Source organism: Pan paniscus, chromosome 13 (genome assembly GCF_029289425.2).
Source record: "Pan paniscus chromosome 13, NHGRI_mPanPan1-v2.0_pri, whole genome shotgun sequence".
Lineage (NCBI taxonomy): Eukaryota > Metazoa > Chordata > Mammalia > Primates > Hominidae > Pan > Pan paniscus.
This window is the reverse complement of record NC_073262.2, coordinates 134,073,245-134,085,844: the sequence shown is the minus strand read 5'-3', so window position 1 is coordinate 134,085,844 and position 12,600 is coordinate 134,073,245. Positions and strand designations below refer to the sequence as shown.

At 46.1% G+C, this 12,600-nt stretch overlaps 1 protein-coding gene and 3 non-coding genes across 4 annotated transcripts; all 4 read left to right on the top strand.

The window, feature by feature from the left end:
• Positions 1-652: 652 nt before the first annotated feature.
• On the top strand, positions 653-11,890 carry NCL (nucleolin). Its single transcript, XM_003821864.3, has 14 exons — positions 653-2,325; positions 3,344-3,460; positions 4,647-5,124; positions 5,794-5,991; positions 6,099-6,185; positions 6,370-6,511; positions 7,547-7,671; positions 8,278-8,401; positions 8,867-9,024; positions 9,544-9,667; positions 9,904-10,037; positions 10,527-10,653; positions 11,025-11,248; positions 11,382-11,890. The coding sequence occupies exons 1-14, from the start codon at positions 2,308-2,310 to the stop codon at positions 11,456-11,458; spliced, it is 2,133 nt and encodes a 710-aa protein (XP_003821912.3). The 5' UTR covers positions 653-2,307; the 3' UTR covers positions 11,459-11,890.
• On the top strand, positions 6,223-6,292 carry LOC112439163 (small nucleolar RNA SNORD82). Its single transcript, XR_003027462.1, has one exon. It is a non-coding gene; the product is annotated as a small nucleolar RNA SNORD82 (small nucleolar RNA).
• Positions 10,141-10,220, top strand: LOC112439164 (small nucleolar RNA SNORD20). Its single transcript, XR_003027463.1, has one exon. It is a non-coding gene; the product is annotated as a small nucleolar RNA SNORD20 (small nucleolar RNA).
• On the top strand, positions 10,713-10,849 carry LOC112439156 (small nucleolar RNA SNORA75). The gene has a single exon (XR_003027455.1). It is a non-coding gene; the product is annotated as a small nucleolar RNA SNORA75 (small nucleolar RNA).
• Positions 11,891-12,600: the final 710 nt, after the last annotated feature.

Genomic DNA, 12,600 nt, shown 5'->3' with positions numbered 1-12,600 from the left:
GCCACTGCCTTGAGACTGGGAGGCCTAGGGGACAGGAACGGGAGGGAGACCTTTTATTGTGCATCTGTTTGAATCTTTTGAATTTTGCACTATGTGTATACTTTACAATTCAATAAATACTCATGTTTTCAAAAGAAAACAAAACATTTAGAAACAAACAGGCCAGACGTGGTGGCTCACCTTTGGGAGGCTGAGGGGGGAGGATTGATATAGCTGGGGATGTCAAGGCTGCAGTGAGCCATGATCCTGCCACTGCACTCCAGCCTGGGGGACAGAGTGAGATTCTGTCTCAAAAAAAAGAAACTGGGATGACACAGCAGTGTCTTCACTTATATCCTACGCCTCCACTGCTAGCTAAGCGACCCTGGACAAGTTAATTTACCTCTATGTCCCAGTTTCTGTAAAACAGTGGTAACTTTTTGGAAAGGTTATTTTGAAGAGTAAGTTAATTAATATGTAAAGAGCTGGAAGAGCGCCTGGCACTGAATCAGCATTATGAAGTGTTAGATATTGCTATTTTGCTGCCCCAGACCAACTCCAAAGCAACGCCACTTGAGCCATGCCGGCTCTCCCTGCTGCTGCTTCTACCTAAATACTTCATTCATTTAACAAATAATTTTATTTTCTTTCTTTTTTTTTTTTTTTTTGAGATGGGGTTTCGCTCTTGTTCCTCAGGCTGGAGTTCAATGACGCGATCTCGGCTCACTGCAACCTCCGCCTCCTGGGCTCAAGCGATCCTCTCATCTCAGCCTCCCGAGTAGCTGGGACTCCAGGCGAGCGCCACCATGCCCGCTAATTATTTTTTGTGTGGAGACAGGGTCGCATTATATTACCCAGGCCCGTCTCAAGTTCCTGGACTCAAGCGATCCTCCTGCATCAGCCTCCCAAAGTACTGGGATTACAGGCATGAGCCATCGCACCCGGCCTTAACAAATGCTTTTCTTTCTGAGACGGAGTCTCGCTCTGTCGCCCAGGCTGGAGTGCAGTGGGCACTGCAACCTCCGCCTCCCCGGTTCATGCGCCTCGGCCTCCCAAAATGCTGGGATTGCGGATCTGAGCCACCGCGCCCGGCCTGAGGTGATTTTTAACAAGTACAGCCGTAGCTGCAGATATCCTGGTTCTGTAGGAACAATGAGGTATGGATGGATCCATAGCTGGACCTATGGATGGGATGGATCCCCGGCAGGCCCTGGACAGAGGGAAATGCTCTGGTTTGCTAAGCCCGGCATCGAGTGAGACCCACCCACAAAGCTAACCGTGGAAGTCACTGGCGGCCTCCTTCGCCCTGCCGCCGGGGAACCCTGCCGGTGGCTCTCGACCTGCTCCCGGGCCATCTGGTGACACTGACTTCGCAGCCACCACCTTAATTGGCGCATTCGACCCAAATAATAACCAGGGAACCTGTGGGCGGTCAAAGGCCCGGCTCTGCGGTCGGCCCTCCTAGGCCCCTCTCCCTGCCCTGTGAGGCCAGAAAGTTACTTCTCCGAGGCCGTTCCCCATGTCGAGAAATATCTCCCGCTTGAGGTTCTGTGGGGTAGGGGAGGTTCGTGCATTTCTCACAGAAAACCTCGCACAGACCCGCGACTGCCTTTATTAACAGCTCTCAGGAGACTGCCTGCAGCCGGGGGTGCCTCCGGCCCCATGCTCGCGGGCAAGCAGGGCTACGCTGTGCCTCCAAAAGGGCCAACGGGAACTCTGCGGTCCCTGAACTTCCGGTGCTGGCGGACTCCTCGCTCCAGGGCCACCAGAAGCCGCGGCGTGAGTGCGTGCCGGGACCGAGCGCGGGGTATCTAAGGAACTCCAAGGCTGCCCGAGCCTACGGACCCAGCCACATTGGCGAACCGGAGACCGCCCGATTCCACCACCCCCTCGCTCCCCTCACAGCCGGCGCCAAAAACGCCAGTCCCACGACGCAGGCCGGGACCCGCGCGCCCACGGCCCAATCAGCGCGGGCCTTGCACAAAGCGAGCCCCGCCCCCACGGCGCCGTTGCCAGCCCCTCCCCCTCCCGTGGCCGCCTCGGCCCGCCTACTCCCCGCCCCGCGCCGTTCACGGTTAGAGGCTCGCGATTGGCTCATGGGGACGGCCGCGAGCTTTGGTTGGTCGGCGCGGAGTCACGAGGGCGCCGTCGTCGCCTTTCCACAGGCGATTACTGGGCAGGCTCAGTCTTTCGCCTCAGTCTCGAGCTCTCGCTGGCCTTCGGGTGTACGTGCTCCGGGATCTTCAGCACCCGCGGCCGCCATCGCCGTCGCTTGGCTTCTTCTGGACTCATCTGCGCCACTTGTCCGCTTCACACTCCGCCGCCATCATGGTGAAGCTCGCGAAGGTAAACGGCCTTGAGCGCGAGCGCAGACGTGTAGGCCTGCTTTCCGAGGGGCGAGCGCGGCGCCGCGGGGAGGAGGGCCTGCGCGCAGTCCCGGGCGCGTTCTAGGGCGCCATGCTGCGGGAAGTCTCGCGCGATTAGTGGGGAGGTCTCGCGGCTTCTGGCTACTTGGTGGCGAGGTGAAGAGCTTCTGCAGGTGCTGGGGGCGGCGAACGCGGCGGGAAAGACAGAGTCACTGAGCGCGGGGAGGGGGCGCTGGGTCTTGGGGTGGAGAGATGAGACCAAACTCTTGCGACGCGTACGAGCTGGGACTCGACTCCTGACGCACGTGCCCGGGAGCGCGGCCTGCCACGTGGGCCGCGCCGCGTGGGTCCTGGAATCTCCAGAGGGACCGGTGCCTTGGGCCGGGAAATGGCGGTATCGGCCCTAGTCGGAGTCCCGGCTGCGCTCGGATGTCTCCGCCCCGGCCTGGCAAACCGACACGTGGTGGGCCCCGGAAGGTGGCTCTGCCGCGTGCTTTTTGCGCTGTGTTTCGGGCACGTGGTGGCCTACCAGGTACCCCCACGTGGCCGCGCCGCCTCTTTAAGGGGCGGGGTTGTCTCGCTGGTAAAGGCATAAGCTTCATGAGAAAATGAAGGTAGTCATTTTTTTAAGTGCCTTAATGATCTTCACCGTTAATTTGGATTCAGATGAGGGTGGTAGAATAAAGTACCGGGATTTGTAGTATTAAAACACGGTTGTGCTTAACTAAGGTAACGGGAGGAGAAATCATTTCTTCAGGTTGACTTTTTACCTTAGGGCAGGTTTTCTGTTGGTAAAGCCTGGAAGGAAAAATGTGGGCGGTTGAGAGTAGTCCCTCTTGCATTGCCATCAGGAGTAGTTTCTATGTTAGTTGTGGTGTTTGGCACTATGAGAAATGGATCTGAGGACGGAGATGATGGCGTATGAACACTAATGGCAAAATGTGAATGGCCTGAAATGTCGAGGTGGAGGTGTAATGATCTACTTGTGTCCATTTTAGGCAGGTAAAAATCAAGGTGACCCCAAGAAAATGGCTCCTCCTCCAAAGGAGGTAGAAGAAGATAGTGAAGATGAGGAAATGTCAGAAGATGAAGAAGATGATAGCAGTGGAGAAGAGGTAATTTTATCCAACTTAATGCAGAATTATGTTAAAACTACAAAATGGAGAGTTAAGACATGAAATTGGATATCTGTGGCAAAAATAAGATTTTATTTATCCAGGTATGTCTTATTGTAGTGGTTGAGTGTTTCACAAGCTCTTCATTGACATGTCAAGATGTCATTTGGCTAAGTATTTGAATGTGAGTGTGAGACGAGATCTGGGGATTTCTTTTCCATGTGCCTCTGCAGGGCTTGGAGTGTGATTTGTTGTGTTAAATCATTACATTTTTCCAGTTTCAACATGTTAGCCTCACCCCCACATGTAGAGCTGGGCATTGTATTCAGATCTGAGGATAACCTTACCAGATTCCTTTCCTAGCCTCCAATTAAAATTAATTGGTCTCCGTTCCATTATATATAAACTTTGTAATACTACTCACTGTGTTTTATAGTTATTTCTGGTGTAGACTGAGGGCTGCCACCTCTCTTTGTGTTACCATTGACCCTCTTTAGCACTCCTGGCCTTTTATTTGCTCACTATAAAGACAGCTGAGCACTGAATTGTGCTCAGGTTTCTCGTTGAGAACTGAATGAAAGTTTTACTCTTCCACACATTGCCTGATAAAACTACGGGATTTTAATGTAGCTAAACGATGACTTTTATCAAACTACCATGCACACTCTTTGATGTGTGATAGTTTTGTAAGGAATATTTATATTTAGCCTATTCATTTTTTGTCTCAGGTCCTAAGAATTGAGCTTCACCGGGCTTGGTACCGCCACCCACTGTAGGAGCCCCAAATGATTTAATAAGTTAATGCTTGGAGCCTCCTATATGTAAGGTTCTGAATAATTTACACATAGCAATTCATGATCCTTAAACATGTAAGGATGATACTATTACCATTTTCAGATGAGAAAGTTGGGGCTTGGGGAAAGTATGAGGTGTAAGAATTCAGAGGGTCTGGTTCAGAGGTATTTTAAGTGTTCAAAAGAGTTCCTTATGTCTGGGTATTCACCTTATGATAGGGGCTCTGACTTAAGACAACATAACAGAAGCCTGGAGTTTAACATGCTAATGTGTCTAGTGCATGTGGTCTTGAACCAGAGGCATTGCCAGAGTCTAACAACTCATTGGGACCGTGGTTATCTTTTTGGGTGTGGGGCTGGACTTACTGGTTTGGTTTTCATTTATTCTCAAGGTCGTCATACCTCAGAAGAAAGGCAAGAAGGCTGCTGCAACCTCAGCAAAGAAGGTGGTAGTTTCCCCAACAAAAAAGGTTGCAGTTGCCACACCAGCCAAGAAAGCAGCTGTCACTCCAGGCAAAAAGGCAGCAGCAACACCTGCCAAGAAGACAGTTACACCAGCCAAAGCAGTTACCACACCTGGCAAGAAGGGAGCCACACCAGGCAAAGCATTGGTAGCAACTCCTGGTAAGAAGGGTGCTGCCATCCCAGCCAAGGGGGCAAAGAATGGCAAGAATGCCAAGAAGGAAGACAGTGATGAAGAGGAGGAGGATGACAGTGAGGAGGATGAGGAGGATGACGAGGACGAGGATGAGGATGAAGATGAAATTGAACCAGCAGCGATGAAAGCAGCAGCTGCTGCCCCTGCCTCAGAGGATGAGGACGATGAGGATGACGAAGATGATGAGGATGACGATGACGATGAGGAAGATGGTAAGGAGTTGTCTTGGTAGTTACTGGGCTTCTGATTACAAGGTATCTTGAGATTCTGGGATCAACATATTCCTTCCACGACAACTTGGAGATGAGATTAGAATCCTTGTGGGAATTCTCTGGGTTGTTGTGGTGTGCTAGACTTAATTACCCATGAATGATTTTTGTGCCTCTTGAGAAAATTTCAATAGCACATTCTATTAGTGTTTTTTATAATGTAGGATTTTGTTTCTAAGTGATTTTTTTTTTTTTTAATTTTTTTGAGATGGAGCTTTTGCTGTTTCCCAGGCTGGAGTGCAATGGCGCGCTGTCTCGGCTCACTGCAGCCTCCATCTCCTGGGTTCAAGCAGTTCTGCCTCAGCCTCCCGAGTAGCTGGGATTACAGGTGCCCACCACCACACCCTACTAATTTTTGTATTTTTAGTAGAGACGACATTTCACCATGTTGGCCAGGCTGGTCTCGAACTTTTCACCTCAGGTGATCCACCCACCTTGGTCTCCCAAAGTGCTAGGATTACAGGCGTGAGCCACTGCGCCCGGCCCCAAGTGATCTGTTCTTGCCATGACTGTTAACTAAACGTGACAGGATTGCATTTTCTTTACATTAGATTTGAAAACCGATGTTGGTTTTGGGAGATTGCTGCAATTTTTAGGTGACTTCTCTTTCAGACTCTGAAGAAGAAGCTATGGAGACTACACCAGCCAAAGGAAAGAAAGCTGCAAAAGTTGTTCCTGTGAAAGCCAAGAACGTGGCTGAGGATGAAGATGAAGAAGAAGAGGATGATGAGGACGAGGATGACGACGACGACGAAGATGATGAAGATGATGATGATGAAGATGAGGAGGAGGAAGAAGAGGAGGAGGAAGGTACTTAAATTAGATTCTGACATACATTGACATGAGTTATGTTTAAAGGAGGCACTTAAGTGTTTGTGGCTACTGATGTGTGATACATTGTTTGACATCTTGTCCAGAGCCTGTCAAAGAAGCACCTGGAAAACGAAAGAAGGAAATGGCCAAACAGAAAGCAGCTCCTGAAGCCAAGAAACAGAAAGTGGAAGGTAACTTGCAGAATTAGGGGATGTGGGGGAGATAAACAGCACAAATGATGAATAACAAAGGGACTTAATACTGAAACCTGATGTTACATTGTAGTGTGCTGATGTGCTGTGTATAGAAATTTTGCTTTGGAAACTAACTTTTTACCACACTACAAGTAGACTGAGTTGAGCTTTTTTTGTGCAGGCACAGAACCGACTACGGCTTTCAATCTCTTTGTTGGAAACCTAAACTTTAACAAATCTGCTCCTGAATTAAAAACTGGTATCAGCGATGTTTTTGCTAAAAATGATCTTGCTGTTGTGGATGTCAGAATTGGTATGACTAGGTAAGTGCTTCACTGCACGTTACATACACGTGGGTCTGTTAATGCTTTTCCTTCCCCTGTTAGCACAGTTACTTTAGCCTGCCACTGTTAAACATGAATACTGTAAACATCTTCAAGGATTAGCATTAGTGAACTAAGTTAGAATTAAACTGTAGATCCCCTAAGTTGCAATTTCCATAATCAGTCGTAACTTGGTATAGCACAGAATAATTTTTAGTAAGTTTTTTTGTTGTTTGTTTTTGTTATTTATTGAGACGGACGCTGGCTTTTGCTCAGGCTGGAGTACAGTGGCGCAGTCTTGGCTCACTGCAACCTCTGCCTCCCGGGTTCAAGCGATTCTCCTGCCTAAGCCTCCCGAGTAGCTGGGATTACAGGTGCACTTCACCATGTCTGGCTAATTTTTGTATTTTTAGTTGAGATGGGGTTTCACCATGTTGGTCAGGCTGGTTTTGAACTCCTGACCTCAAGTGATCCACCCACCTCGGCCTCTCGAAGTGCTGGGATTACAGGCGTGAGCCACTGTTCCCTGCCAGTAAGTTTTAATAATTTGGTGTTAGGTGGGAGAATCGCTTGAACCTGGGAGGCAGAGGTTGCAGTGAGCCAAGTTCGCGCCACTGTACTCCAGCCTGGGCAACAGATTGAGACACCGTCTCAATTTAAAATAATGTTTATTTTCTTGGAAGTACCTGAAACTATTAGACCTGTCTAGTCATCATAGTGAATACTTTTATCCAGACAGGATTCTCCTGTATTAGTGTTTACAGGTGTTCTTTTGTCAGCTGCTACTGTGAATTCTTATAAGCAATTTAGCTCCATGATGAAGACCTCAAACGTGGATGTGCATGTCATATCTTCGTGCTGAGACCTTGTTCTGTAGCTGCAGTTTGCAGAGCCTTGACTTTGTTTTGCTAATACTAGGGGTGCTTTTTTAAATGTGATCTTTGTTTGCACCATCACATTTGTCTAGAATACATATTGTGGATTTTGATTTGTGTTTTCACCTGTTGTAATTTTGCCCTCCTCTCCACCTTGAAGGAAATTTGGTTATGTGGATTTTGAATCTGCTGAAGACCTGGAGAAAGCGTTGGAACTCACTGGTTTGAAAGTCTTTGGCAATGAAATTAAACTAGAGAAACCAAAAGGAAAAGACAGTAAGAAAGGTATGTAAGGCTTTATGAGATTATGCAATGAACTCAGGAGCTAGACTGCTAGGGAAAATGCTTTGTAACCCATTTCCCTTGGTTTCCTCTTATTTTTTTAAATCATTTTTTTCCTTTGGTTTCCTCTTAATGTGGGAATTAAATGAGCTACAGTGTTTACAAGAGTACTTGGCACTGCTTGTCAGTGTTATAAATTCCTGAGTTAGGCAAGCAAGAGCACTTTTATACAGAACAAGAATTATTAGATGCCCCTAAATTAACGTAAAGGGATCTTTCTTCACTGAAACTAGATAAGGTCCCTAATTACTCTCTATATACAGTTGTAATGTTTTGAATTGGTACATTCACTTTTTTTGTTATGCGCGTCTACTCTAGGTTGAACTCCAGTGTACCTAACAGATAGTTTGACATCAGCTGTGACAACATGGAGGGACCACTTGTGTGTTGACACTGCTATATCTCCATATTTAGCACCGAGCCTTGTACATTATAGGATCTCAAATTATTTGTTGAATAGAGCTATGTGTGTTTTTCCCGTCTTTTTGTTGTTGCCCCCCACCTTTGGTTTTTCAGGCCACAGAGCTCATTTTTGTTTTTTTAATCTAGAGCGAGATGCGAGAACACTTTTGGCTAAAAATCTCCCTTACAAAGTCACTCAGGATGAATTGAAAGAAGTGTTTGAAGATGCTGCAGAGATCAGATTAGTCAGCAAGGATGGGAAAAGTAAAGGGTATGTTCTGTCTATATAAATGTAAGGGTTTTATTAACATTAATGCACTTTCCTGCTTTATAAAAGAAATATTGGTTTGATTTCCTTAGGCGTGTAATCTTGGACAGTTTAACCTGTAAATTTGTGCCTCAGTAACCCATCTGTACCATGGGGATAATGTACTTATAGGGTGATTTTAAAAGACAAGCTAATACTTATAAAGAAGCAAGAAATGTGCCTAGCTTACAATAAATACTTTGTAAGTAGTAGCAGTTCTTTCAGTGAGGTGAGGTTACTATGAAAAAATTCCAAGTATTTGTAAAACTAGTGGGAAGTAAGAGGGAAGCGCGAGTTTTGATTGAAAAGTGGCATAAAACTAAGGGCATTTATTGTACTCAGATCTGAAGCAAGTTCTGTGTTGCTGAGGTAAAAGCATTTGTGTTAATATGGTTTTAAAAACCATGAGTTCTTCTCCCTCCATTGCAGGATTGCTTATATTGAATTTAAGACAGAAGCTGATGCAGAGAAAACCTTTGAAGAAAAGCAGGGAACAGAGATCGATGGGCGATCTATTTCCCTGTACTATACTGGAGAGAAAGGTCAAAATCAAGACTATAGAGGTGGAAAGAATAGCACTTGGAGTGGTAAGAAATTAGGCTTGTTACAAGGTTCCAGAATTGGTGGAGGGAACTCCTTTGTGTCTTTGTATTTCATAAGTTTATAAATACTTTTTAATCAAAGTTACTTAAATGTAGGTGAAGATCAAGGACATGATACCCCAAGTCATACTCTTATTTGGAATAGTAATTTCCAATCTTGAATGAGAGCTCTAAAATCATTTTGCATTGGAATACAGTAGGCAAATCAAGCTTCCTTTGTAGGCATGTTTTATACTTTAAATGACTTTGACCATGTGCGTTTTGAACTCAGATGATTCTAGGAAAACAGACCAGTCATCAGCCTATGTAAGAACAACCAGCAGGACATTGCAACACGTACTAGGTGCTTAATATGTTGAGTAACAGAAATGGATTTAGCTTACATCATGAGTATTTGTATATTAACTCAAGCACTGAAATTCTTAGGAATAAGATATTACTGTTGTGACCGAAGCTGGGAACCACTGTTTCAGAGTCTTAGGAATGTGGCATCTCTATTTGCAGGTGAATCAAAAACTCTGGTTTTAAGCAACCTCTCCTACAGTGCAACAGAAGAAACTCTTCAGGAAGTATTTGAGAAAGCAACTTTTATCAAAGTACCCCAGAACCAAAATGGCAAATCTAAAGGGTAAGATAATACCTTTATATCATCAGTTATAGGCTATATATGTCTTAGAGGTCTAAAGGAACGTAAGGTCATGTGATCCTGTCAGAAAAGCCAAATAATTTTAGCTACGTAAATGAGTGTAAAATAAAGATCATCATTTAGGTACCAACTTGAGAGAAGGGGCTTGGCAGCATCATGTGACAGTGAAGGAGCATGTGCCTGGTAACTTACTCTAAGCATTAACTGTTCATCCTCAGGTATGCATTTATAGAGTTTGCTTCATTCGAAGACGCTAAAGAAGCTTTAAATTCCTGTAATAAAAGGGAAATTGAGGGCAGAGCAATCAGGCTGGAGTTGCAAGGACCCAGGGGATCCCCTAATGCCAGAAGCCGTAAGTTCACCTGGTTAGGGTGCTGTGGTTGGGGGTAGCACTCTCAGTGCTTTATTTTTTGCACAAATTCTGTGTTTCCTGTTGCTACTGAGTGAACAATAACTGGATATGATGACTGATTACCTGAGAAATAATTGATGAAATCTCAAGAAAATTCCTCTAGATAGTCAAGTTCTGATCCAGCTGTGTCAACTCAGAGTAGCAAGTTTGCCCATGATTTCCTGCCCCATCCAGTGGGCAGCACCTGCTTGGGTTGCTTCTCCCACTTTCCATAGAAGATCTGGGGCAGGATATCAACTATGCAATGGCAATTAAAAAATGTAAACCCAGAATAGCCTTACTTTAATTAAGGACTAGTTGGCTTAGTTGCTTTTAACTGCTTTTTCACTAAAACAAGTATTCTTGGCTAGTAGTCATACTAGGCGTTGTGCAAATTCAGTGTTACGAACTGTGACTTCACATAAAGTCACATTTTTTTTTCCTTCCCAGAGCCATCCAAAACTCTGTTTGTCAAAGGCCTGTCTGAGGATACCACTGAAGAGACATTAAAGGAGTCATTTGACGGCTCCGTTCGGGCAAGGATAGTTACTGACCGGGAAACTGGGTCCTCCAAAGGGTAAGGTGCTGCTTCCACTTGAAGGGGTTTTTGTTCTGTGCAGACCTTGAGTCTAATGTGTCTTCTCATTGAGCTCCTTTCTGTCTATCAGTGGCAGTTTATGGATTCGCACGAGAAGAAGAGAGAATTCACAGAACTAGCATTATTTTACCTTCTGTCTTTACAGAGGTATATTTAGCTGTATTGTGAGACATTCTGGGGTTCAAGCTGTCACACCAGTTAGTTTTCCATAGAGAGCTACTCTGTCACTGGTATCTTTTCCCAAATAAACAAGGCTACTTTCTGTGGGATGGCTCCCCAGCATGTACAGTTAACTTGGGACATGTGTAGTAGGTGCTTTTTATAATGGGCAATTTCATTTGGTGTTCTAGGTTTGGTTTTGTAGACTTCAACAGTGAGGAGGATGCCAAAGCTGCCAAGGAGGCCATGGAAGACGGTGAAATTGATGGAAATAAAGTTACCTTGGACTGGGCCAAACCTAAGGGTGAAGGTGGCTTCGGGGGTCGTGGTGGAGGCAGAGGCGGCTTTGGAGGACGAGGTGGTGGTAGAGGAGGCCGAGGAGGATTTGGTGGCAGAGGCCGGGGAGGCTTTGGAGGTAAGGCACGCAGAGATAGTGACACCACATAGCATGTGCTCTTCAGACCCTGTGCCCTGTCACGGTTCCTAATCACTGGGGAGGAGGAGCTTTGTACCCATTCTTTTAACAGTGTCTTGCCTTCCTCCTGTAGGGCGAGGCGGCTTCCGAGGAGGCAGAGGAGGAGGAGGTGACCACAAGCCACAAGGAAAGAAGACGAAGTTTGAATAGCTTCTGTCCCTCTGCTTTCCCTTTTCCATTTGAAAGAAAGGACTCTGGGGTTTTTACTGTTACCTGATCAATGACAGAGCCTTCTGAGGACATTCCAAGACAGTATACAGTCCTGTGGTCTCCTTGGAAATCCGTCTAGTTAACATTTCAAGGGCAATACCGTGTTGGTTTTGACTGGATATTCATATAAACTTTTTAAAGAGTTGAGTGATAGAGCTAACCCTTATCTGTAAGTTTTGAATTTATATTGTTTCATCCCATGTACAAAACCATTTTTTCCTACAAATAGTTTGGGTTTTGTTGTTGTTTCTTTTTGTTTTTTTGTTTTTTTCTTTTGCGTTCGTGGGGTTGTAAAAGAAAAGAAAGAATGTTTTATCATGGTTTTTGCTTCAGCGGCTTTAGGACAAATTAAAAGTCAACTCTGGTGCCAGACGTGTTACTTCCTAAAGAGTGTTTCCCCTGGAATGTCACTGGAGAGCATGGCAAAGCCAGCTCTGCCACTTGCTTCACCCATCCCAATGGAAATGGCTTAGTGCGTGTTTCCAGTATCCCAGCCCTAACTAACTTGGTTGAAATGCTGGTGAGGGGACCTGCTCCTGCAGCCCTGGTGCTGACTTGAAGGCTGCTGCAGCTTCTCCTACTTTTAGCAGGTCTGAGGATTATGTCCTGAAGACGACTCTGGAAAGAGGTGCAGGAACACATTAGTCAGGTTTCCTAGGACAAGGAAGAGCTTCAGGGAAGAGCAGTGGCTAACTCCTGTAATCCCAACACTTGGGGAGGCCGAGGCAGGCAGATCAACTGAGGTCAGGAGTTGAAGACCAGCCTGGCCAACATGGTAAAAGCCCATCTCTACTAAAAATACAAAAATTAGCTGGGCATGGTGGTGTACTCCTGTAGTCCCAGCTACTCAGGAGGCTGAAGCGGGAGAGTCACGTGAACCCGGGAAGCAGAGTGAGCTGAGCACACACTACTATACTCCAGGCTGGGTAACAAAGCGAGACTCCCATCTCCCAAAAAGCAGTTCTGGAATAGAACTCAACGCTAGATGGATAGACCAATGGACACTTTGGAACCATGGGGCTGGGGAGGAAACTGCCCATCCAGTAAACCCCCAAAAAGCCATTTGTTCTGCACTACGTATA

What these genes read in the sequence shown, in the direction of transcription:
- NCL (XM_003821864.3), top strand. An exon ending in AAAGAATAGCACTTGGAGTG is followed by an intron (nt 9,025 to 9,543) that starts GTAAGAAATTAG and finishes CTCTATTTGCAG; the next exon opens with GTGAATCAAAAACTCTGGTT. An exon ending in CAAAATGGCAAATCTAAAGG is followed by an intron (nt 9,668 to 9,903) that starts GTAAGATAATAC and finishes GTTCATCCTCAG; the next exon opens with GTATGCATTTATAGAGTTTG.